At 37.5% G+C, this 27468-nt stretch overlaps 1 protein-coding gene across 1 annotated transcript in view; it reads left to right on the top strand.

Moving 5' to 3' along the window:
• Positions 1-27468, top strand: part of LOC124554679 (E3 ubiquitin-protein ligase HUWE1) — a 350828-nt gene that overhangs the window by 160267 nt on the left and 163093 nt on the right. Inside the window, exons 24-32 of the mRNA XM_047128297.1 lie at positions 1570-1740; positions 10060-10250; positions 12169-12409; positions 13182-13341; positions 14827-15002; positions 17578-17778; positions 17878-18027; positions 18495-18634; positions 18836-19077. Coding sequence (XP_046984253.1) covers positions 1570-1740; positions 10060-10250; positions 12169-12409; positions 13182-13341; positions 14827-15002; positions 17578-17778; positions 17878-18027; positions 18495-18634; positions 18836-19077 — 1672 coding nt within the window. The remainder of the gene's footprint in view (positions 1-1569; positions 1741-10059; positions 10251-12168; positions 12410-13181; positions 13342-14826; positions 15003-17577; positions 17779-17877; positions 18028-18494; positions 18635-18835; positions 19078-27468) is intronic.

The following is a 27468-nucleotide window of genomic DNA, read 5'->3' as shown; positions in this document are numbered from 1 at the left end:
GTATGTTTGTGTTTGTTTGTGTGTCTATCGACCTGCCAGCACTTTAGTTTGGTAAGTCACATCATCTTTGTTTTTAGGTTTTCATATTGAGTTATGGATGTTATTAATGTATGAAATATCTGTAGAGATTGGCTGTTAAGTACCTGTGTTGTTGTACAGCAGATAGCAGGAATATAAGTGGGGGGTGTGGCAATTTTTATGCACCTTTACAATGCCTGCATTGATGTTCTTTTCCAAGGTTTGATTCCATATGTCAGAGTACTTATTTCAAGAGCCTCTACCACCTGTACCTTAAGGTTTTGCCCAAATATGTTTTGTAGTGCTGTGAATTTGCAAGCAGTTGCAGATAGGCAGTGTGCAACACCAAAATCAATTCATAATAGAGGGTGTTTGAAAAATATTTATGCGCTTTTATATGACTAGAAGATACAAACTTTAGGTACATTTTGATATGTGGAGGGCCACAGGTTCTTATTTTCAAAAGGACCATCCAATTTGAGAGAGCTGTATGTTTACATGCATGCACCATAAATCCTTGGTTTGCTTTCTGCAGTTAAATTTAGGTCAAAGTTTTTGCTTACATTTCAAAAATGTTCAGTGTGCCTTCCACCAAATGTGTGACACAACCAACCAGATTATAGTCAAACTTGCCCCATACTTTGCAGGCATGTCTGGAGCAACTAAATTCACTATTGTAGGTATCGAGTGCCACTTTACCTGAAACTGGTGAAAGGTGAGGCAAATAAACAATCTTTCACAAATCTGGTCTTGTGTGCCAATAGTACAATTTGAAATTTGTATGTCATTTGGGGCAGGTCCAGCATTGAGGCAGTTCATCGTAAAGAAATCCTTTGTCATATAGGTGCCAGTGTGACGGTGCCCACTTCTATTGAAAAAAAGGAAACTTTCAGTATGTTCTCACAGTTGTAGAAAAACTCAGATCTGTCTCGTCTGCAAAAAGAACAGAAAACTGCACAAAACATGAAGCTTTAGTGTTTTCTCTCTAGCTCAACTATGGTATGTGGCTGCTATGTTACCCATATTATTGTGTGTTATTGGTTATGTTTCCCACTTAAGCAGAACATAGCCTCGCCACGTCACTGAACACTAAATGTGAAAGAAAATTTTTCTAAGTCCAGAATGAATTTGTGAAACACTACATGGTGGTGTCATTTGTAAACATCATGAAGGATTTGTGCTAATTTAATCCAGTATGTTTTGAAACTCAAACATTGCCATGAAACACATCGGACCCACATGAAAGGAGGGTCTAGTCCTTTGCTGGCATGACAAATAGATTTAAGCAAATTTACCATTACGCAGGCAACCATTTTTTTGAAACTTTGGTGCTTTCGTCAAATTCATTGAATTGTAGGATGTGCAGTACTGTATTCTCAATAAAAATTGTGTGTCTCAGTTGTAACTGGTTTGCACCTGCTGAAATGGATCATTTTTATCATTTTTTCTGTTACTTGCTTCAGTTAATGTGCAGGAACTGATAGAAAATTTTTGTTAGGTTATGCGTGAGGATATGAGGTTGTTTTTTTTAAGAATTTCCACATTTTGCAGGTAACTACAAACACTTGGAGATGGTTTGATATATCAACAGGAAAATGGAATGCTTACTCTGCAGCAAACAACAAGATAATTAATGATGCTTTCTTCCGAGGTGATCCAAGAGTTAAAGTGTCTTGTGGAGGACGCAGGCGTTATGTGATATCTTTCACAGACATGGTTCAGGTAATTTTTGCTGTCCATTTTTTGTTGTTATAAAGTTGTAAATGGATCTTCTAGTACTCAGCTTTGCAGCAGCAGCAGCAGCTGCTGCTGCTGCTGCTGCTGCTGCTACAAGAGTGCAGTAAAGTATACAACGGATTTTTAATGCCAATGGAAGTGCAGAAAACTTATGCACACTCAACCTACAAATTTATGTTCTGGATCAACTGATTTCTTCAGAAAATAAGTTTGTTTGAGGTCAGCATATTTTATTCTGTCCTTCTGTTTCTGAATGTACTAGTACAAAATGTATCCCTCTAAAACTATGTCTACCTTAGTCAATACAGAGTTCCTTTTCTTATTTAAAAATCTGATGGTTATGAAAGATTGATCACTGTGCTTTAAACCACTAATTTTTGCCTTTGCTGACTCCGTAATATTTTAACTGGTTACTTGTACTACTTGGTTGTAACGGCCCATGAAATGCATCTGTCTGACATCTGAGGCATCACGTTTGATATATCCAAACCATGGTGGAGAATCACAATCTTAAATTAAATATCCAATCAATCAGCTAGCAGACAAAACTTGCGATACTGAAAGATACAAACTTTGTATTAGATTGTCGGGGTCAGTAAATAATAATCTTTCATGATAATCATCAAAATGTGCAGTACTGGTTACCCAACACAGCATATGGCCAAACAGTAAGAGCCTCAAGTCAGCTGAGGAGTTTTTCTATATTGTGTCATGGGAATATTGTCATAAATCATCAACAAGTGTGTTGACAACAACCATATCCATCTCAAAAATGGCTGCTGGAGAATGTATAATCATACTTACAGATGATTATAAAACTTATTTGATGTAGCAAAGGAGTGCAGTTGTTTTATTACCCATTCTTAGACCTTCTAATAGTGCATAAACAGTCGCAGAATATGGAAGTTCAAACTATCCTTAGATAATTTGAATTTGCTGCAGAAGGAAGTAAGTTCAGCATTAGTGGATATTACTCTCACATGTGAGTTCATTATTCGTGTGAATAACTTGTTAAATCACTCCTGGAATTGGATTGCAGAGTGCAACAAAAATTTGCCAGTGTATAAAGATGTTGGCATGTTTCCTATAAGCTAATTATAGGATGGCATTGTTGTAATGAAGAGTGTCAGCAGGTCTCAGAACACACATTTTTCCAAGGAAGATTTGTTAGCAAAAGCTGGACTGTTAGTATGTTTCCACTGAAATATAATAGATGGGTCCAATGTGTAGGCACTGTAGTGTGAATTAGCTTACCTTGTGTTGTGCACGTGGTGATCAAATTGATGGAAATATCAATGTGCATATGGCTGATACGGCATCACATCACTTGGCTGATACTGCATCACTTTCAGCTGCTTACATTGGTAGTATTAATAGCAGGATGGCTGCATATTACAAGTGTTTGTAGGTACTTTCTGGACCATGCAACATTTTGTTCTATGAGTGCTCATGGTTAGGAGAGAGGCTGCAAAAGATCCTCTGCTGCAAGATTCAGCACAGACATGATAGTGATGGACAATGAGATATGTTGGTATTGTTAAGGACACATCCAATTGTTAATAGCAATGTGATTTGCTTTATTCTCATTTTGGAGGTTGACAGTTCTGTTAGAGAAATTCGTCTACATCATATGAAGCATCTGAGATATGCATATTATCCTTACTGAAGAGTAATAGTACCATATTGTCTTTATTTTGTTATCTCAATGACTATCTTTTCCTTGTAATAATTTGCTTTGATGTCCATATTACAATGATTAATATCTTGCAGTATTTCTTGTAATGTGCTGTAGCATCAACCTCGGAACTGTTTTGGATTGACATATACAGTTTTCTTTTTGTTTTACAAGATGCCCATATTCCTTGAGTAATCCATGGCTTCTTTGTAGACTTTGCTCTAACCTTTGTTCATTTTGGGGGAAAACAGTGTTAAAATAAGGTAAGCACTTAATTAGCAAAAGTGTTAAATTTTTCTTTCATGCCGTGAGTGCTGTAAACATCAGTCCAGTGAATGTCTCTGAGGAATGTCCTTAAATAACCAATTTTTGGCTTATTGATTACCCTCCTGAGTTCAGATTCAACAGATTTTATATACTGTTCAGTATTAACACTTAACAAAAGGCACTGCATGCCATGGTCTGAGAGGCCATTGACTATTGGTTTTGTAATATAATTTTGTTCATTGGACTTTCCTATAAAGATATTATCAATGGCTGTTTGTGAGCAATTGGCTACCCTAGTGGGGAACTTTACAGTGGGAATTAAGTTGAATGATAGTCTCACTAACTCGAATAAGTTCTTACTGGGAGAGTCTTTAAGGAAATGTACATTGAAGTCATCAGCAACCACTATTTCTCTGTTTTCGGTTGTTAAATGGGCCAGTACAGCTTCATGGTGGCATATGAACAAATTAAAGTTACCTGCAGGTGCACGATATACATTTAATATTATGAAGGATTTTTTGTGAAATTCTACTTCCGTTGCACATGCTTCCATATACTGTCCTACACAAAATTTATGAATGTCTGTGTTCTTAAATTTATGACAGCTCCTGATGAATGTAGCAACTCTTCCTTTCTCCATTTCTGCTGTACAAAAATTAGGTGCTAATCTAAATCCTGTAACACTTAAAAGTTCTATACCAGTGGTCACATGACGTTCAGAGAGGCAGATTGTGTCAGCTGGGTTGGAGAACTCTAATTCATCTATGCAGATAATTAATTAATTAATTAATTAATTAATTAATTTTATTTCTCATTCCTCAAATATTTTGATGCAATAAAGATAGCTGACATTTCACATTGAGTTTAAATTGGGTAGATTGAAATTTCTGCAGACCGTTGAAAATTCTTAACGAATAGCTGGTTATGCTGATGTAATAAGGTAGAATTGTTTTCTTGGTTTCTTTCTCAAACTGAAGGTTTGTCTCAATCCTGACCTCTTTTAAAACTTCATTTCTTTCTGTCCTCCCTACCCTAAAAAGTGTCTTTTCTGAACCCTATAACCACTGGTATTTTATCACTCATGACAGTGCCTCCCCCCTTTGACTTTCCTGCTATTTTCCCAGCCAGTTTATCCTTCCCTTTCTTGCTGAGGTGAAGGCCATACCTAGCATAATCCAACCTATTGAGAGAATCAACAGGAACCACACCAGTGTGTTACCCTGTACCCGACATAAGCGGCCATTCCAACTCCAAATTAACTCTCTTAACAGAAAAGTTCAAATGAGGTCAGTCATGGCACCCAAGAAAATATACAAGCACAACACTAGTTTGCTTTGATACTGATGCAATCTTTGCCAGGTCACACTCTATACTGTACTCAGGATCTCTGTCAGTACTATTACCTGGCCTACCCACTATATCCATGGTGTCTCCTTTGTGAAATCTTTGCAAGTTGATCGTAAGTCCTCTGTCACCTGCTCCAGACCAGCACTAGGGTTAAAAAAGTTGATGACATGGTCCTCTGATTCTAGTTCATCCCGCAAAAGTTGGCCAACACCTCTTCCATGGGAACTACCTAACAACACCACTTTCTGTCTCTCTACTGATTTCCCTACATTATTACTTTTCAATTTGCTGCTGAAAGTTCGTTGTGCCCTGTCTACACCTGCAATTGCTTGAGGCTGACCAGCTTTTAATTGAAGCAACAGGTCAAATCTATTTTCCACATTCTCCACAGAGCTGTCAGACAAAGTTATAGGTCTGTTCCTCCTGTTGCCACTTCCCCCCTCTCTTTACCCTTCTCCCACTTTAAACTGTCAAGATCTCCCTTGGCCTTGTCTAACTCAGCCTGAAAGGCAACAATTTTCCCCTCCTGTCCTAGTATCGTCCTGTCTCTACTACATATGCTACAAAACCACTGATGAGGCTCATCTATTTCCCCTAATCCCACACCACTACAGTCACCCACATGGAAAAAACTACAGCACCCGTCACACCAAAGCCCCAACCTAACAATTCTATGGAAAGTCAATCACTTTTCGCACATGATAAACATAATAGTTTATTAAGAATAAATCAGTTAAGTTACAGATACACACGAAAAATTGATTCCACAAATCTGGCCTATACGCAACTGATAAACAAAAACAAAAGTGTGGGGTTCCTGAAAAACAACTTAAACTTTATGCTACTTTCTGGAAATGTGAGTTAAATAAAGAGGAGGTATGCTACAGTTCAATTGCTGGAGAGAGCAAAGAACAATTAAATGAAATTCTATAGGTTTGCTGCACCGAAACGTAAACAGAAAATGACTATAACCCGACTGTACAATCTTTTTCGCATTTTCTGCTAGATTACATAAGAAAAAATGAAACTTTTAATTGTATGCTTCAAAAGCACACTAATACACCTATTTACCATGTAATCAGTACTAAACCAAATGTTGTTGTTATCTAAAATGACTTATCGTCACGAGAACACTAAAACTTGTGCTAATTGCCTGGCTGCAGGGCTGAAAAGTAATGCTTCTGTATTTTTTATGTGAAGATTGTTAAAAGCTTTTTAAATAAAACGAACATTAATATTGTACATTTTTATTATCCATGTCTACATATTTACAAGTTGTATATACGAAGGCGTGTTTTTTAAGCAAGTACCATTTTGAAATTAAAAAAGACGTGCTAAGATATCTCAATAATTTTATTTTTACATGAAACCCTGTACCTTAACTACTTTTCTACATAATTTCCGTAAATATTGAGGCACTTGTCATAACATTGTACCAGGTTTTGGATACCCTCCTCATAGAAGTCTGCCGCCTGACTTGTTAACCACTGCGTCACCACTGCTTTGACTTCGTCATCATCTTGAAGACGCTGACTGCCCAGGTGTTTCTTCAAGTGCAGGAACAGGTGGTAGTCACTGAGCGCAAGTGGGGGCTGTACAGAGGATGATTTCGAGTTTCCCATCGAAAATATGTGATGAGATCTTTGGTCTGATTCGTCACATGCCGACAGGCATTGTCTTGCAGCAAAACGGTCTCCTTACTTAACTTCCATGGACTGTTGCTTTGATTGTGGTGTGACATATGCACCTATGTTTCATCACCCATAACAATTTGGACAATTTGGCTTAAGAAATCATCGGCGTCATCGTGGTACCGCTCAAGGAAAGTCAATGCACTGTCTAAACATTTGGTTTTGTGCACACCCGTCTACATTTTTGGCACCCAATTCGGTAATTCAAGTGCTCAGTCACAATGCCATACAAAACACTACAAGAAACATTAGGGAAGTCATACCGCAAGGAGGAAATCATAAGCGTCTGTTTTCTTTCATCTTATTGTCCACTTCCTGCACCAAACTTTCATTAACGACCGAAGGACGCCCACACCGTTGTTCATCATGCACATTTGTGCGGCCATCTTTAAATGCTCTCACCCACTTTCTTACCATTCTATCACTCATAATGTTTCCTCCGTAAACTGCATAGATCTCACGATGAATATCGATCGCTTTTAGGCCTTTAGCAGTGAGAAATCATATAACAGCCCATACTTAAGTCGGAGGGACTCACGATTATCGGAGGCATCTTAAACACTCGGTACATAAAGTAAACAAGGAAGAATTGGACTGTAATGGCGTCAGTGTGTAGATTAAGGTACAGGCTTTCATGGAAAAATAAAATTATTGAGATATCTTAGCATGTCTTTTTTTAATTTCAAAATGGTACTTACTTAAAAAGCACGCCACCAACAAACATCTCTACAGAGACAATGAGGTGACATAAAAGCAGCTAAAGAAAATATCACATACAGTTTCTTAAGATTTTCCCAGTAAACCGAAATTGACTATTTGCCATACCTACTACCATCCTTACATACTTGTTCAATTTCACATCACTTTGCAATGTTATGCTTTGCTATTTAACTTATATTGCTGTGTCAAGCAGCACAACACTAATGCTGTTCTTGTACATTGTTTTTTCTATTCACCTGCATTAACTTACATTTTTCAATATTTAGGGCGAGCTGCCATTCATTACACCAGTCAGTCATCCTGTATCCTTCTGTTGTCATTCAACAATACTTTTCCATGTACTAGAGCATCATCAGCAAATAGACACAGAGTGCTACTGACTCTGTCAGGTTATTTATGTATATAGAGAATGAACATCTTCCTTCTTCTTCGTACCCTAACTCGTGTGTGCTCATGTTACAGTACAGTAAGCATTATTGTTTTAAACATAAATTGGAAGCATTTGATATACTTACTGAAAGTAATAATGCTGTAACCAGCTGACCTTGTTGAATGTTAAATAAAACTCCAGTTTTCCTCACCTTGATTCATTGTTACAATACTACTACCGTGTGGTGGAGTTCCGACAAAATTATCAAATAGAAGCCATTGGAGTGGTCAGAAACATTCTGAAAAGCTTATAAGGTTGTTGCAGGGTAGGTTGTGCTGAAAAATAATTGTTGAGAAAAAAATTCAATATGTTGTGCTGTTTGAGTTAATTAGCATTGAAGTTAACCAATCGGGCCATTGCACACACAAATTCAGGTGGCCTGCCATACGCAGTTAGTATCAGTTCTCATAGCGTTGATGACACTGCGCAAGACTTTTTAGCCTTTGACTCGGGTTCGATTCATACTACTCTCAAAAGTCCAATTTTTGTATTACTCTATTGTTTGGTTTTAGGAAGTCAAACAAAGAACATGTTTGGTGACCCCATCTCTGGCAGAGCAAGTGGCATGTGTAACAGCCTGATGGGCTAACTTTGATAACAATTGTTGCTCAGCACGACCTACCCTGCAACACCCTTACAAGCCTTTCAGACTATTTCTGACCACCCTCTGTGCTATATAAAGGGGAAAGGTTGTTAGCAAAAATCTCAACAGATTTACTTCAGTTTTTACACAATACTCCAGTAATCATGGGGAGACATGGACAATGCATATTATTAGTGTATGTAACATATAAATACATATATATGAGATAACATTCACATTTTTACATGATACTCTAATAAATATTCAGCCGGATATAGAGTAATTGTTTTTTTTAACAGCAATGTACTTGTTTTCTGTTAAAAGAAGTGTGTGAGAAAGTGCTGCCATGTGAAAATCTGAAGTTTCATTTTCTTTCATGCAGTCAGGTTTAACTAAAATATCAAAGCATTTAAACATTAGACAAATTGTTTCTTTTATATTCATTGTTTGTCCTTATGAATAATTTTAAGCACAATTTTTATACACAACTATGTGCCGTTTTTTCTTCTTCCTTGCAGTGTGTTTTCACAGAAAATGGGAAAGTTGTATTTATGGATTAGCAGCTTATGATTAGAATACTACTATGGAATCTGAATCATTGGAAACTTCGTAATCCTACTTGTTTACAGAATGAAACTATGCAAAATACTCTCAATGAAGCTACTATCCTCACAGATCTAGCAGCAGGAAGGGTCTTTCATATCCTGTATACCAGTGATCCCAACAGATTTACCTATTCAAATTCAGTGACTTCAGTTCCCAATCAAGGATTCATTGGGAAAGACAGTAAACAAGGCTCAAGATAAGAGAGAGTAGGAAGAGGAGATGGACAGAAAGGTGGGGAGAGAAAATGGATATAGAAAGGGGGAAAGAGGAGATGGAGAGGGGTGGGGGGAGGTGGTGATGGACAGAGAGAGGAGAGAGGAAGAGATTGGGACATGTATTCAATTCCCCTACACATTAGTAATTGTGTAGCATTGCAAAGTTTACTCTAGTTAGTATATTATAAAAATAATGATTTCAGTCACTGTTGTACCATGCAAAATTTTTCCCGTTTTGCCTAACCTCCAGAAGTTCTCTAGATGCTATCACATGTTTTGTTACACAGGTTTCTGTTTTCCGTATCTTATTCTCTCTCTTCCTTTCTCATACTCTGTAACTGTATAAAGGTCTCGCTGTAATACTTAACAATTGTTTTCCTCATATCTTGTTGCACATACACATTTGTTTGAGCTTTTCTTCCCTCTTCATACTCTTTGGGAAGAATTCTTGCACCTTTTTATTCTATATGTTACTGTGCAGAAAATTCAGACATCTATAACGCCCAGTCATACATTTTGCACAGGTTTTTACATCAAATCTTCAAATAATCTGTATTTCACATAACTACTGTTGGATGCTACAGATACAGCACAAAGTTCTGAAGTAGTTTATATATGCATATTCATGGTTTATTTTAATGAGATTAGATACTGATATTAGATTGCACAATTGCTAGATGTTTGAAGATGACAACAAAATACGTACATGTGTAATTCATCTAAGGTAACATGATTTTTCTGCTTTACACACACATTTTTTTCTGTTACAGACAAATGAAGAAACTGGGAATAGCAGACCTGTAACTTTGTCATTGAAGTGCAGGGATAAAAATGACGTGAAAACATCAACCAAAGAAAATTCTGGTGAAGATATGGATGTTGAATGTCTAGATTTCTCAGAGCGAAGGAAACCAGTGAATCTTCAACAGTATGACACAACACGATCCTGTCAGATAATTAGGTATAGTGATATACTTCTTTCATATATTAATATTGCTCCTGCCCCCCTCCAGGGGGCTCACCACTATTTGGCGGGTTCGTGCTTGGCTACCATGGGCCCCCAGCCTTTGCAGCACTTCCTCCCGTGTGTGCTGTATGTCTATCCTATTGCTATTCTTCTTCCCCTCACTTTGAGGAACACGTCTGGGGTATTACTGGGAGTGTTCTGCATTCTGCCGCTGACCTGCAAACAGTCTCAACTTTCTTTTTCGCTCCCTTTTCCTTTCTTTGTTTCCCTTCTCCTCTCATTCCACTGCTTCCGTGTTTGAGGCTCCTCTTTTTTACTTCTTCCTCCCTGTATGCTCCTGAAGGCCGGCCATCCATTTATTATTCAGAAAGATGTTGATTCCATTGCTGACCCTGTGAAATCCTGCTCTTGATTACAGAATGGCACTTTGCTTTTAGAGGTGGCTTCTGATTCTGAAGCACAACTACTACTTGCTGCCTCACTTCTCCATGGCTACCCTGTTCATGTCAAGACACATTAAACTTTAATTCTTCCCTTGGTGTAATTTACAGCAGGCTGCTTGACGGTCTAACCGAGGCTGAAATACAATCTTACCTCTCCGATCAGGGTGTCATTGCCATCCATCATGTAATGAAAAAGGTAGATTCCTCCTTGTTGCCCATCCGCACTCCTGACCTGTGCTCACAGTATTACTTCAGCAGTATCTTTTCTCCTGTTTTCCAAACTTTTCATTTGGAGTTTGAGTTCATGGGTTTGTGTTGGAAGGTAGCAGATGCATAGGTGCATTTAGTCATGGCATTTCAGTTACTGGGAATACTTTCCATTCATAGCTTCTGTGGTTTTGGATCTTCAGTGCTAATAATCATCAGATTGTAATGTGTTGTTCTATTAAGCTGTTCATCCAGTTTTCTGTCATAAGCTTTACTCCTCAATCAGTGTCCAATAACTGAGATCAAATCACAGTGCAACTAACAGGATGACATTCCAGTGTCTCATAGTGTGGTTTGTGGCTTGAACAAGTCAACCCTGCTCTCCTTGTGGCCATTCTGTATGAAATGGTTGTCTGTAATGCAGCTGTTACCTTATGACCGTCCTGTACTAGTCTCAGGTGCCCATATAATTGTTACAGCAATTAATAATTAAAACTGGTAAGATATTTCTCTGATTACCACCTTCTTATGAACCCTTCTGTGTTGTGTCTATTTAAATTACAAACAATTACCACAGACATGGTCCTGCTGTAATTTTGCAGTAGGTGATGTGAATTCAGAGAAATAAGATTGAAGCGTGCGTGCGTGCATGTGCATGTGCACATGTTGATTGTTCTAAGAAATCATCATCATCAAGATTGAGTGAGACGTACCAATGAGTTTCACCCATCTGAGTAAAATGTAAAGGTTGCAACTGGAAAATTGGGGAAGGTGAACACTTAAGCATACAGTGATACTTGACTACCATCTAGTTCTCGATTTTATTTATCTTTGGAGCCTTATTGATAGATTTCATGTAATACCAAAACTTCTCACTTGGCAGTTAAAAACAGTGTTTGACTGAATTCTTCACTAGACAAATGACATACCTGTCTCGTTAAACTAAGAGGATAAAGCTTCTCAGCTTTGGCTTCGTCACCAATTTGCTACAGAACTTATACATGATGTGTTTCCTGTGTTCCACAGTAAGACCAAAAAGACAAAAAATCTTCATACATTTATATAAACCATATTGTTCACTGCATCAATGTTAAATTTCACTTAAAATATTTTTATATTAAGTTATGGAAACACTTACAAGGATATATATATAGCTCTATCCTCCCCGAAGTTTTGTTGTGAAAGTATTTGCTTCAGATTTGTCATGTACACAAAATGTGTTGATTATACTTCCAGTATTCTAATAAACTTTGAACTTGCAGGGCATGTGTTGGCTTAATGAAGATCTCACTCGACAGAGATACGCTTCACTCAGCAATGTTCGCCTGCATACGTCTCACAAGAAATTATGAATTAGCGAAAGCTTTTATTGAAGCTGGTGGTATACAGACCTTGCTGTCTCTGACAACTGGTCCATTCAATGCTGCTTCCTTGAATATGGCTACAATACTTATAAGACATGCCCTAGAAGAATATGCTGTTCTCAGGCACACAATGGAGAAGGTACGATAAATTATCAGTGAGAGGATATACATTATACCAGTTGTAATCTAAACAAACCTGTGTTGGATCAGCATGTGTATTATTGAAGTATGAAATCAAAGTACACAAATATTTTAAAAGTATAATGTACCCTATTATTAGGAGTCTAATTCTGTAGAATAATTCCATATATATCAGACATAACTGTGCAGCTTAGGCCATTACTCTGTTATCAACTTCAAATTCCATAGGTTGAAACATCACCTGCAACATGGACACTATCTAATTAATTGTACGACTGAAAATAAAAATGAATGAAAGTATGTTAGTAAAATGTGAGACATTGATGGAGTTGTCTAGTAATTTTTTATAAGGTAATAAACTAACTACTCTTTTTGAAGAAACAAGTATTCATGGGGTCCACAAGGAAGAATATGAAATAAAGTGAAAGAAAGTAGTATACGGAAGAACAGTATTGGCAGATCATTATCACACTGTTCCCAAAAGGTGGTTAACTAGTTGTTGCAGTGCAAGTAGAGTTATTGTATAATTTTTTTAGCAGGACTAATTGAAGAAATGGGTTTAATTATGTAATGCTACACTGAGTAATTTGTATCTAATCTGGTGGTATAAATGAGTGCTATTTTGTAATCGCTCTGACAGACTCAAGTGCAGAATGTGGTGAAATATTTATTTAGCATTTCACATACTTTCTTTGTTGGTTTACTTTAACTGTTTCTTTGTTTGATTACAGTGAATTAGTACTGTTTAATGATTTTGAAATATATTCTAGGTAATACGTACACAGGCACAACTGAATGACCCTACTCCATACAAGGAGATATTGTTTTTCATGCTGCAGACGTCTTCATGTGTTTGCCGTGCACCAGACATGTACGCAGAAATTGCATCTGATGTTCTAAGGATTGACATAAATCACCTCTCAAAGCGAAGTAAGTATTAAATGTTAGACTCCTTACAAGAGTTGGCCTGTGTGATCCCCATGTAGTGTTTAGAATTGTTACTCAATTACTGTGTTGCTTACCATTATAACCTCTTTTAACTAGTGCCTAAATTCCTCACTCAAGGTTGTGGATTATATGAATGGTAGTACATCATAGTGTGGTGATAACAGCTTTGAAACAGTGTAATGCTGGCAAATGTGCCTGGAATCCAAATTTGGGTCATATGTGGTAAAAATTTGTGAAAGGAGGCAAATGATTATTTCATTATGTTACTACTGCAATGTTCCACCAAAAATCCACAATAAAGTCAATTAACACTATGCTGTCCATTGACACCACAGTGGTGTTGTGCGTGAAATAGCGGTCAACGGCCGGTGACACCACAGTGGTGCCGTGAACATAGTATCATGCAGTGGCCGGTGATAGCAGTTTAGTATCTTTTGCATTCTGTTGATGTTTTGTTTAGGTAACAATAAGTTACTCATGTCAACAAGTTTTTTGTTTAAGTGCTTGTGCCCTTTCATTATGGCAGATGAAAGCTCAATAGGATTATTTATGATGAATGTGCGGACGTCTTGTCTGACGTTCCGGACGACTTGGCCGATTGGGAAGAAGACATTGGATGGCAAAAAAATGAAAGTGAAGTAGAATCGTAGGAAGATAGTGAAATACATCCAAGAATAATTTGCCGAATGCTACGGTTGCCAACTGATTCAGCTGAATCGGATGAAGAAGACAGTGCACAGTGGTCAGACTTTGATTTACCGAGGACCAATAATAAATTGAAGGATCCCTGGGTCCAAATGTATTTCCCAAAGATACACAGAGTGTATCTAGAATTATATTTTGAGAAAGATCTATTTGAATATATTAGCAATGAAACCAACAAGTACTATGGTCAAAACTGCAATAGAAGGAAACTGGATTTCAAAAAATGCCAAATCTGTCGACGTTACGGGACCCGAACTTAGAAAATTGTTTGGGCTTACGGCATAATAAGCTTGCTCTTCTTCTCCTCTCTCTCTCTCTCTCTCTCTCTCTCTCTCTCTCTCTCTCTCTCTCTCTCTCTCTCTCTCTCTCTCTCACCCTCACCCTCACCCTCACCCCACCCCCCCCTCCCTCCATCAGACCAGTTTTCAATTGCCACTACATATGTGGCATTTCCTGAAATCGCCTAGATTTTATAACATGCAAAAAGCAGTAGAAGTAGAGATATAATATTTGATTCAACATGTTTAAATGTTGTTTGTCACTATTCATAATTGTGGAATCGCAGTTTGTCCATATTAAGAGAGGTTTTACAATTACTTTTATTTCTTCCTTGCTGCACAATAGGTGTTTGTATTGGAAAAGTGTAAAGTTTTGAATTATGTTAATGATTTTTTTTGTTAGCTGGAAGGTATTTTTAGCTTTTGTATTAAAATTCCTCAGGACTCAAAATTTACATGTACTTCTTATATGGTTCTTTCCTAGATGATGATGAAGGCCAGCGGTTGCTTGTCAAGTGCCTCCCATCCAAAAATACAACTGCTGAAGCAAGGGATGATGACTCAGTTAAAGTTGTCATTGATCTTTTGAATGCACTTATTGAGCCTCACAATACTCAAGATGTAGAAGTGAAATCAGTTGGCAGCAAAGTTCAAGAGAAGGTAAATACATATTATACATACCTTTTTTTTCAATATGTATATTTAAAAGGCTCTCTTTGTAGGTCTGACTAATCTACATTACTTATAAATATGTAATTCTTTAACTCAGCTTATAGTTTTTTATACAAGTAAACATTAAGGAAACAAGGATCAAACTAATCCTATATGACATACACATTTGTACAGCACAACCCAAGATTGTCAGATGCTCCATACCCTACAAATGCAAAAATGTCTGGGAGAGTGGGGTGCTGCCCCACCTCTCTCCCTCCTCTCTCTGCTCCATTCCCCTCCCCCCCCCCCCCCCCCCCCCATCCCCAGAAAGCAGCATTCAGCAGTGGTAGAACTAACTGTTGATTGCTTAGGAAAGCCTGTCATTCATAACTGTTTCCAGCACATACCTTGCTTCCTGTGTAATCATTACTGCAACCATGCTTGGAGCATTTGGATGGTTTAAAATAAAACTCTCAGGTATACCTCCCTCACCTTACAGAATGTGCTGTATCCACTGTGTAGGTGAAAAGAAAAAGAAAATTTTAACATTATTCTAATCCATAGTTTTAAGATACATTATGTATGCCACTAAACTAAGAGGGTAAGTCAATTATTATCTGCAATTTAGTTATATTTTTGGTTATTTTGGTAGACTGTCATTTTACATTGATGACGCATGCTTTGTTTATTTGTTGTGGTATCGTTGCAATTTTCAAGCTGCTAGGTTAGTTTCATTATCACTGCCATGCTGTTAATCATGGCTGCTCTACTGTCTACTTGCACCAAAGAAAAACAACGTTCAGTGATCCATTTTTTTACGGTTGGAAGGCATATCAGGGGCTGAAATTCATCAAAGGTTTTCGGTGCACTACGGGAACAGTATTTTGCCACAATGGAGTGTCTATGAATGGAATGAAAAATTCTGAAATGGTCGCACAAGTGTTACCCACAATGAAGGAGATGGACGACTATTTACCACCACAAATGAAGAAACCATTGAGCAATCACATGAAATGAAATAATTCTCTTAGACAGATGATTAACTATTGATGAAGTGGCACATTGTCTACAAATAGACATGTTTCTGCCTACGAAATCATCCCCAACAGACTTGGGTTTCATAAAGCTTGTGCAAGATAGGTCCCAAAACAACTCTCACATTTGCATAGAAAAACGCACTTGGACATCTGCAGAAATGTCTGGATCACTATGGTAATGAAGGGGACAACTTCTTAGACAGGATCAGTACTGGTAATGAAACATGGATCCATCATTATGAGCCGGAGAGGAAATGGCAGAGTATCGAATAGAAACATTCAAATTCACTGTGCAAGAAAAAGTTAAAGACCCAACCATCCGCAGGAAAACCAATGCTTACAGTTTTTTGGGATGCACAAGGTCCAGTACTGGAACTTCATGGGGAAAGGGGCACATCAATAAACAGTGTACATTAAAGTGAGATACTTGCTGCCAGGCCAAAACCTGCAATTCAAAACAAATGCTCAGGATTGCTGTCAAAAGGTGTTGTTGCATGACAATGCCCATCCGCATACTGCTGCCCACGTGGCTAAAACACTCCAAAAACTCAAATTTGAAGTGCTGGATCATCCTCCATATAGTCCCAATCTTGGCCCTTCTGGCTATCATTTGTTTGGTCCACTCTAACAGGCATCAAGTGGCTGTCGATTTGCCTAGGACGAAGCAGTGAAAGAAGCAGTTCATTCCTGGCTCACAGCTCAACAGAGAACCATGTTTTATGAGGTCATCAGGAAGCTTGTACGGCAATTGATGTAGTGCATTGAAATGCAAGGAGACCATGTCAAAAAAAGATTTCTTGTAAGTTTCCTATTTGATTACAATAAAATTTTGTAACTACTTTGCAGATAATAATTGACTTACTCTCGTAGTGGTGTGTGTTCCATATTCATGCAATCTCAGTTTTATTTATAGCCATCTCCATGGCATTGTAATTACTTATGTTCACAAAGTACAAACTGGCAGACAGATATCTTGATGTTTCAGTCTACTTTGTTGTCTTTAGATTATAGACAAACATTGCGTGTGCGTACGCGTGCACACATGCATGCACGCACACGCACACAGTGTCTTAAAGGAAGAAATAATGCCCAGTTTCTACAAAGAACTTAACTTCAGCATGGAAACATTTTTCGTACAGATGTGTTGCTGGATTTGGCTTCAGATAGTTATTGTTTATTTTTAAATGCATTGCAGGTCATTATGTTGGTTGAAGAAGCATTTGGCATTTGGCATTTGGCTTTGCCATAATCAAAGTACTTCTGAATAATTTGAATGCTGGATGGCAATTTTTAATGTGCAATACAAGCAGCTGCCAAGTATTGGTTTGACCAGCATAATGAAAAGTAAAAATTTAAATAAATAATCCAAGCTGAAAATGATATTATTACTTTATAATTCTGGGTTTTATTTTTTATACAGAGTGTACTAATAAACACCGTTCACACTGCCTTTAACCTTTTTAGGTTTGACTATAAACTGTGTAAGTTCAAATTGAGTAACAAAATTATAAGATATAATGCATGTACTTTGTTTTATGATTTAGATAAAAAATAAAGAAAGTTCAAACACAAAAACTTCTCTGAAGACCACAGAAGGCAGTTCATCCCAGGCATGGAGACGCCCACTCCTAACTAAGTCAGCAATTCTTAAAATTTTAGCAGATATTGCGAAGTCTTATTCGGCATTTGCAAAAGTTATAAGTGATCACGTTTACACTGCTGGACAGACAGAATTGGTTAAAGAGGTAAGGTCATTCCTTGCTAGTAAAATTTATGAATTACTAAATTTGAACAAGATTGTAAAACAAGTATTCTGACTAGTAAACAATTTTTTATTTTAACAGGAGTGTTCAGCACTGGCTTTCATGCTAGATAACTTCCTTATGAGCAAGGAACCAGCTGACAAAGAGTGTTCAACAATGGCACGAGTACTTATTGTTGCACTTGCTTCATGCAGTCATGCATCAGATGTTCAAGGAACAGTGATCTCGGAGGTATAGTAACTTTACAAAATTAATAATGAAACCAAGGAAAAATGCAAAAAATTGTGCTTGCTTGAATTAGAAATAAAACAAAGATGTCCACTGACTATGTGAGAACATAATGAATCAATTTTAATTGTGTGAATCAGGATTTTTTTTTTCTCTTAAAGAAAAAGAAAAGTATTATAAAATTTTTAGTTTGGAGGTAATTGTAAGAATGGTGTTAATTTATCACTAGGTTATGAAGGGGTAGAATAGTACGGAGCTGCACTAGTCAAATGAAATTCATAGGTGTCAATTCTAATGTAACTTCAAATATAACAACTGTTTTAATAACAATATCATTGATTTCTGCAAAGTTAATAAACCTTATTTGTTTTTCTTTGTATCTAAGCTTAATGTTTCGCACACAAATAAATTGCTGTTTGAGCAATGCTGAAATTTCCTAGAGTTTGTCAAATATGAACTAATTGTTACAGGTGAAATCTGCATTGGTTCGATGTGTCAATTGGTACGAGTGCTCAGAAAAGCATACACGAATTCAGCAGCTGAGTGCACTTGTGTCTTCAATTATATATAATTCTCCAGGCCCTGTTGAAGTTCCAAGGCTTCATTATAGGTAATGTTAAGCAGACACTGTGTGTGTGTGTGTGTGTGTGTGTGTGTGTGTGTGTGTGTGTGTGTGTGTGTGTGTGTGTGTGTGTGTCAGTCATTCCTGGAATACTTTCAGAGTCAACCCTTATTTAGACACAAAATTTACATTCATTTAGTTTTATAAATGAGCAGTAAGCTGTGGTCTGTATACATTCCTTCTTTACAGCAGCAGTATGAACCATATTGTCAAAATAATGATACGGAAAGGATTGGTGACCGACCTGGCTAAAATTACTCACTCACTAGACCTGTGCAGCACCTCTCTGCCAAACACGATGAATTCTGTGTTAAGAACTCTTGAGGTGGTGACAAGAATTATTAACATGCCTGTTTCAACAGGTTCTAGTAAGAGTGGAAGAAATACACGGAGTATAGCAATTACAGATGAGCAAGCAACTAACAACAGAGGTAATTTTGCAAATCTCCTTTTTATGCTTGAAGTTGTCATTTCAAGAGCCAGAATGAATTTTGGATGGGATAGTATATAGATTTTGCAATCTAAACATACTGCAATGCACTTTCCAATTTTCTGAACTATAGGCCACCCCACAGTGGGCTCAGAACTATTATGGAAGCATGTGTGTTGTGAGCATGGGTCCCCAAACCTTGCAGTCCTCCTTACATTTCTGTACTGCCATTTTACTCTAATTATATCTTTTTTCTGACTAATTTTGTAGGATGTATTCCCTGCTCGTCAGGCGTTGATCCTGGCTTCTACCATTTCATTCCCACACTTCATACCACTTAATTTCAGTTAATTTATCTTCATTTCCTGCATCTAGGTTTTACCTCCAATACTTCAAATTTTTTTCAGATCATGCAGTCGATAGTGCGAGGGTTGCCAATTACTAGGTAACTAGTCCATTTGGGCAGCGGTCAGGTACCTGTACAGTGTTAGTCCTCTGACCATGCAGGGATTTTATTGTTGATGCACAAGATATCGTATCTCCATTTGTGCTGAGCAGGTGCTTGTCCGGGCACAGAAACAGTGTGGTCAACAGTTACCTTGCAGCTCCAGTGCTATGGAGACCTTACTTTTGGGATTACCCTCATATTTATTACCACTTTCTGATGACCGTGTGGCCGTGCAGTTCTAGGCGCTCAGTCCGAAACGGCATGACTGCTACGGTCGCAGGTTCGAATCCTGCCTTGGGCAAGGATGTGTGTGATGTCCTTAGGCTAGTTAGGTTTAAGTAGTTTTAAGTTCTAGGGGACTTATGACCTCGGATGTTAAGCCCCATAGTGCTCAGAGCCATTTGAAAAATTTTTGATGACCATGTCACTTAATTGGCTCCACCAGAGGGACAAATTACCACACTGGCCCCTTCGAAGAGCCAACTGATGGGTGGATACATCTTCTGTTATCTTCGTTCCCTTCTCTGCCAGACTAGACTTCATTGATGACATTGTGGATGGGAATGTATGTTTCTTCATCCCAAATGTGGGTCAAGCTCAGTAGTCTTTTGGGCTGCCAGAGAGAAACAACTGTTCTGGGTTTCTTCCTTCAGGGTGGTATATGTACTGTGGCAGCAGTTCTTGGTGAACACCGTGTGACCCACTTTGCAAGCACATTAATGCCCTGTTCTTATCTTGCTGCTTTTCAAAGGCATAAACAAGAAGTTAAAGGCATCTTACTATCTAACTTAAACATGTTGTTGGGGTGGTCTCTGTTTGTATATATTTTCTGTGACAGCAAAGATTGCTTGATTTTAGGACCTTTACTCCAATTACTAGTTTTGACAAAATTGTGCGGTCATCTTCATATTGACATTGCACTGTATGAAAAGGAAATAGGTAATTGGTAATCTGCATAAGATATAACCATTTTTTGGGATGACCCAAAGTTTTTACAAATAAGTTCACATTCCTTTGCATATCTGTTCACATAAATTTGTCACTGAAATTTTGAGAACAAAGTGTAGTTACATCAAAATATTCCACTTGGTTTGTCATTTATAGAACATAATGCTCCCAGATATATTGCCAAATGAATAAAAAGGAAAAGTACAACGTACCCGGCACCAGTTAAGTTAAAAATACATGCCAAGTTGACGGCCTTACATCATCCGAACTGAGGCACCACAGAGCCTTTTCGACTTGTTATGTACGCATCAGGTGATGTAATAATATTAACTGGCGATATGTTGAAATATTTTGAAATTAATCTCATGAAATGTGTTTCACAAAATTTAAAACACACATTAAACAGTATAGGAATCACAAAGATAAATCCTTACATCTTATTCATATACGACGATATGGTGCATTTCACCAATATAAATTACATGTATGGAAAAATGTAACCTTAACGTGTATTTGCTCTCCTCCTAGATTGTCATTATGTCTTACAAGCGCTCAATACACAACGGCTGATGAAGTTGCCCGCTGTAAATGACTCCCCTCCCCCCCCCCCCCCCTTTTTTTCCCCCTTATACAATTCACTAATCCATCAAAGCCATATTTGCAGTGAGCGTATTTTGATGAGCCAATGACAATACTCTATAGTCAGTGATGAACAGATTGTAGAATATGCTAACATAAATACAGATTATCATTTATGAAACAAAAATATCATCAAGTGTAATAGTTATAAAAGTAATCCATAATTGCATAGCCAAAGGTGAGTATGCATAATATGCTACCTTAAAATCCATTGTCAGTTATAAACAGAAGAATGGAGTTAGTCAAGTGTAATAATTATATGACATAACACATACATATATGCCTGTATGTACTTTTTAAAAAAAGTATGTGAGAAACATGCTATGATGACTGGATAGACATAAGTAGGAGCATTTAAAGAAAAGGTATGAATTTCTTTTCTTCAAACACCCTTATTTTAAGAAAACTTATAAATTTTTCTTTAAATACCCTTATTTGTGTTTATCCGTCATCATATTATGTTTCTTCTATATTTAAAAATATTAATAACATGTAGGTATATATGTATATGTTACGTCTTATAATTATATATTTATATGTTATGTCTTAACAATTATTACACTTGACTTGACTCTGTTCTTCTGTTTATAACTGACAGTGGGTGTTTAGGTAGCACATTATGCATACTCACCATTGGCTACACAATTATGATTACGTTTGTAACTATTACACTTGATAAATTTTTTGTTTTATAAATGATAAGCTGTGGTTATGTTGGCATATTGTGCAATCTGTTCACCATTGATTGTACAGTATTGTCACTGGTTCATCAATACATGCTCATTGCTAATATTTCTCAGACCCATACCCAAAGCCTAGGTGGCTGCGAGTGTTAAAACAGTAGAATTGTAATTTCGCTTAGCTTCCATCCTACTCTTATAATTACGTTAGTCATGCACGCTATGACATTAGTATATTACTATTTCCTTTAAACCACCATATTGTAACTATGCTGCTGACCAGTTAGCCTTGCCAGCGTGCTCTGCACAGTGTGTGATAATAACGGTAGCCCACCAGTTATGTTGGGTTCTGGAATAATGGGGCTTTGCATCAGAGTGGTATTCAGGAGGGACTATCTACAACTAACTATCTCATTAAGTTAGAAACAACAATCTGGCAGCCTTTTTTAAACATCAACACCTCACTGCAGTCTTTTTGGACCTACATAAGGCATACATCACCATGTGCTGCCATCACATTTTACCATATTTACCAGAGTATGACACACATCCCCCCACCGCACCCCCCCCCTTTTTTTAAATTTTTTTTATTTATTTAAAGAGAGGCTCCTTGACAATAATATATTTTTAACATAATCAGACTAACCAAAATTGGCTGTTGTACTGGCATAAAGTATCTGCCTAAAAAGTTAACAGTATACAGTATAACCTGGCTTTTATGTTCCCAGAATTAACGTTTTCCCGTTGCTTATGACATTTTTTATTGGTCCCATCATATTTCCTATGCCAACAATGTTAATTTTCACCTGATTTTACACCAACACATTTATAATTTTCCAGTGATTTACGCATTACAAAAAAATGTTTGTAGAGAAAAAATGACACTGGCAATATGCTGGCCATCCAGTAGTGTTTACAAATATTATGTGGTTAAGTTTCTTGACACCAGAGCACTCTAATCAGCAGATTTGAACTGGTAAATGTATGAGTTGGAACAATTCGTGCCGTATCTCCCACTGCTGTCAAGCTTTGCTCAGCATGGTGGCTGATGGGAGTAACTAGGTTCGTTTTAATGAAGATATGACCAATCACAACATCTCAAAACTGTCTCTACTGCCCAAACACAGTTTCATGATTGTTATGATCATCGTGACACTTTGTCAAACCATATTTAGCGCATCTCAGCGTATGGACACTTGGAGCACTAGTTGACACTGTCATTCACTTTATGTTGCTCAAATGTTTTCAGTTTAAACACAGCACCAGTTATGTATTTTATTTATGCTGAGCAAAATGTGTTTCGAGAATTTATTCTCGTTGTCTAGTGCAGTATTTGCATATGTATTTTTTGTGATGTTATCCAAACAAAGAATGTGAGTGACAGTTTTCACGTGTTTGTGTTTCCAAATAACTGATGAGGTATAGTACCTGATAACCTCAAAAAGACAACTACAGTGCAAGAGACACAGAATAACACATATTCAAATGCCACACAAAATAGTTATGTACACATTTGCTCTTGACAACGAGAAAAAATCCTTGAAATGCGTCATGTTAAGCATGAAAAAATATGCAACAAGTGCAGTGTTCCATTATTTAAATAATGAATGGCAGCTGCAGGCTTTCAAAAACATTGATTATGGCATATGAAAATGAATGAAACATTCCCACTTCCCAGTTAGTTATCAGGTCCATTTATATCAGCAGTTTTTACTACAGGGTTATTACAAATGATTGAAGCGATTTCACAGCTCTACAATAACTTTATTATTTGAGATCTTTTCACAATGCTTTGCACACACATACAAAATCTCAAAAAGTTTTTTTAGGCATTCACAAATGTTCGATATGTGCCCCTTTAGTGATTCGGCAGACATCAAGCCGATAATCAAGTTCCTCCCACACTCGGCGCAGCATGTCCCCATCAATGAGTTCGAAAGCATCGTTGATGCGAGCTCGCAGTTCTGGCAAGTTTCGTGCTAGAGGAGGTTTAAACACTGAATCTTTCACATAACCCCACAGAAAGAAATTGCATGGGGTTAAGTCAGGAGAGCGAGGAGGCCATGACATGAATTGCTGATCTTGATCTCCACCACGACCGATCCATCAGTTTTCCGATCTCCTGTTTAAGAAATGCCGAACATCATGATGGAAGTGCGGTGGAGCACCATCCTGTTGAAAGATGAAGTCGGCGCTGTCGGTCTCCAGTTGTGGCATGAGCCAATTTTCCAGCATGTCCAGATACACGTGTCCTGTAACGTTTTTTTCGCACAAGAAAAAGGGGCCGTAAACTTTAAACTGTGAGATTGCACAAAACACGTTAACTTTTGGTGAATTGCGAATTTGCTGCACGAATGTGTGAGGATTCTTTACTGCCCAGATTCACACATTGTGTCTGTTCACTTCACCATTAAGAAAAAATGTTGCTTCATCACTGAAAACAAGTTTCGCACTGAACGCATCCTCTTTCATGAGCTGTTGCAACCGCACCGAAAATTCAAAGAGTTTGACTTTGTCATCGGGTGTCAGGGCTTGTAGCAATTGTAAACGGTAAGGCTTCTGCTTTAGCCTTTTACATAAGATTTTCCAAACCGTCGGCTGTGGTACGTTTAGCTCCCTGCTTGCTTTATTCGTTGACTTCTGCGGGCTACGTGTGAAACTTGCCCGCACGCGTTCAACCGTTTCTTCACTCACTGCAGGCCAACCCATTGATTTCACCTTACAGAGGCATCCAGAAGCTTCAAACTGCGCATACCATCGCCGAATGGAGTTAGCAGTTGGTGGATCTTTGTTGAACTTCGTCCTGAAGTGTCGTTGCACTGTTATGACCGACTGATGTGAGTGCATTTCACGCACGACATACGCTTTCTCGGCTCCTGTCGCCATTTTGTCTCACTGCACTCTCGAGCGCTCTGGCGGCAGAAACCTGAAGTGCGGCTTCAGGCAAACAAAATGTTATGAGTTTTTCTACGTATCTGTAGTGTCGTGACCATATGTCAATGAATGGAGCTACAGTGAATTTATGAAATCTCTTCAATCATTTGTAATACCCCTGTCGATAGTAAACAAGTCCTTGACAAGTCTTTTGATGCTTGTTTTATATATATATATAAAGTGCAAGGGGATTCCTATATGTAACTTTTACAGCTTAAAACATTATTTCCCTCGCTTTACATTTTCTTGCACTCTATGCTTTTTTTATATCCCTTTAAAAGTGTGAAAGCGGGCTTTCACTCTACTTACTCAATACGTGTGCCGTTTATTGTCTACATTTTGGTAATATAATGAGAAATAAAATAAAGAAAAAGAAACGGTTTTCGTTAATTTCCAGACTGTTTTGTTTTCTACCTTCTTTCTTACAAATCGTGTTGTCTATGGTATCACTATTCATAACAACAACAACAACAACAACAACAACAACAATAATAATAATAATAATAATAATAATAATAATAATAATCCCGTGGAGGCCCGGGAAAAGAATAGGCCTCCGGTATGTTCTGCCAGTCGTAAAAGGCGACGAAAAGAACAAACCACTAATAGGGCTAACCCCCCTTTTAGTGTGACTACTTGTTTCAGGACAGAACTAAAGAACCCTCGGGCAAGCGCCGTCATGGTCAGGGATGACGCTTGAACCCTATGCCCGCCCACATTGGTAACGACACTGCTAGCCAACTGGAAAATGATTCAAATCCAAATAGAGGTGTTTTGCAGGATATGCTTCCTGCAACCACCCTTGAAGGAAAACAAAGACAGAGGATGAGATGGTCAGATGAAGTTAATTGCCACCTCATGTTCTGTTATTACCAAGCAACAAACCTAGGAACCAACACAACTGGATACAGATCACAAGTATACACAACATTTAATACCAGATACCCAGAATTAAAATTTTTAACAGAACGACAACTAGCTGATCAGATCCGTTAATAATCGAAAATAACAGGATACCCCAGTCAGAATTAGAAAACATCAAGCAACAAGTACAACAAATACTGGAACAAAATAATGTGCAATTAGAAGAAGAAGAAAATACAGTAATGGACTCAAACATCCCAGAGCAAACAAACAAAGAACAAAACGCATCAATTAAACAATCAGAGGAAAACGACAGCCACCAGAACAAGCACAAATAGAACACGAAGTGACACGCATGTTAGATATAGAAGAAAAATTTCAGTTGACATATATAGAATGCAAAGACACAAATACAGACATTAGACCATTCTTGCATAGACCACCAAATGACCCACAAGTCAAAACAACAATAACAACTATCAACACAATCATACACAACAAAATAAATGAAAGCACAACTATGGAAGAGTTACAACTACTGGTTTATGTAGGAGCACTCACTACACTAAATATATACACTAGGCAGAGATCAGAACCAACCAACACACAGAAGAAACCCACAAAACCGGCATGGCAACACAGACTACAGATCAGAATAGAAAAACTGAGAAGAGACATAGGACAGCTAACACAATTTATAAGAAATGAAATATCAGACAAAAAACAAAAAAGGTTAGGTAAAATCTCACAAGAAGAAGCAATAGAGCAATTAGATGAAAAGAAGCAGAAATTACAAACGACTTAGAAGATACAAAAAAAGTGAAAATAGAAGGAAACAAAACCAAACATTCAACACAAACCAAAAGAAATTTTACCAGACAATAGATAACACACACATTAAAATAGACAACCCACCAAACATAACAGGCATGGAACACTTCAGGAGCAACATGTGGTCAAACCTGGTACAACATAACAGGCATGCATGGTGGATACAAGCAGAAACAGATACGTACAAGATGATACCACAAATGCCTGAAGTGATAATTTTGCAACATGAAGTCACCCAAGCAATTAATTCTACACACAATTGGAAAGCCCCTGGAAATGATAAAATAGCAAATTTCTGGCTAAAGTAGTTCACCTCAACACATTCACATCTAACTAAATTATTTAACAGACAGACCCATACACATTCCCTGATACACTTACACATGGAATAACCTATCTGAAACCTAAAGATCAAGCAGACACAGCAAACCCAGCTAAATATCGCCCCATAACATGCCTACCAAGAATCTACAAATTATTAACTTCAGTCATTACACAGAAATTAATGACACATACAACACAGAACAAAATTATAAATGAAGAACAAAAAGGCTGCTGCAAAGGAGCACGAGGATGTAAAGAGCAACTGATAATAGATACAGAGGTGACATATCAAGCTAAAACTAAACAAAGGTCGCTACACTACGCATACATTGATTACCAAAAACCTTTCGATAGTGTACCCCACTCATGGTTACTGCAGATATTGGAAATACACAAAGTAGATCCTAAATTGATACAGTTCCTAAACATAGTAATGAAAAACTGGAAAACCACACTTAATATCCAAACAAATTCCAATAATATCACATCACAGCCAATACAGATTAAGCGTGGAATATACCAAGGAGACTCATTAAGTCCTTTCGGGTTCTGTCTTGCTCTGAACCCACTATCCAACATGCTAAATAATACAAATTATGGATATAATATTACTGGAACATACCCACACAAAATCACACATTTGCTATACATGGATGATCTAAAACTACTGGCAGCAACCAAACAACAACTCAACCAATTACTAAAGATAACAGAAGTATTCAGT

Source organism: Schistocerca americana, chromosome X, assembly GCF_021461395.2.
Source record: "Schistocerca americana isolate TAMUIC-IGC-003095 chromosome X, iqSchAmer2.1, whole genome shotgun sequence".
NCBI classification, from domain to species: domain Eukaryota; kingdom Metazoa; phylum Arthropoda; class Insecta; order Orthoptera; family Acrididae; genus Schistocerca; species Schistocerca americana.
Note: the sequence above shows the minus strand (reverse complement) of the source record. Positions and strands in the feature narration are given on the sequence as shown.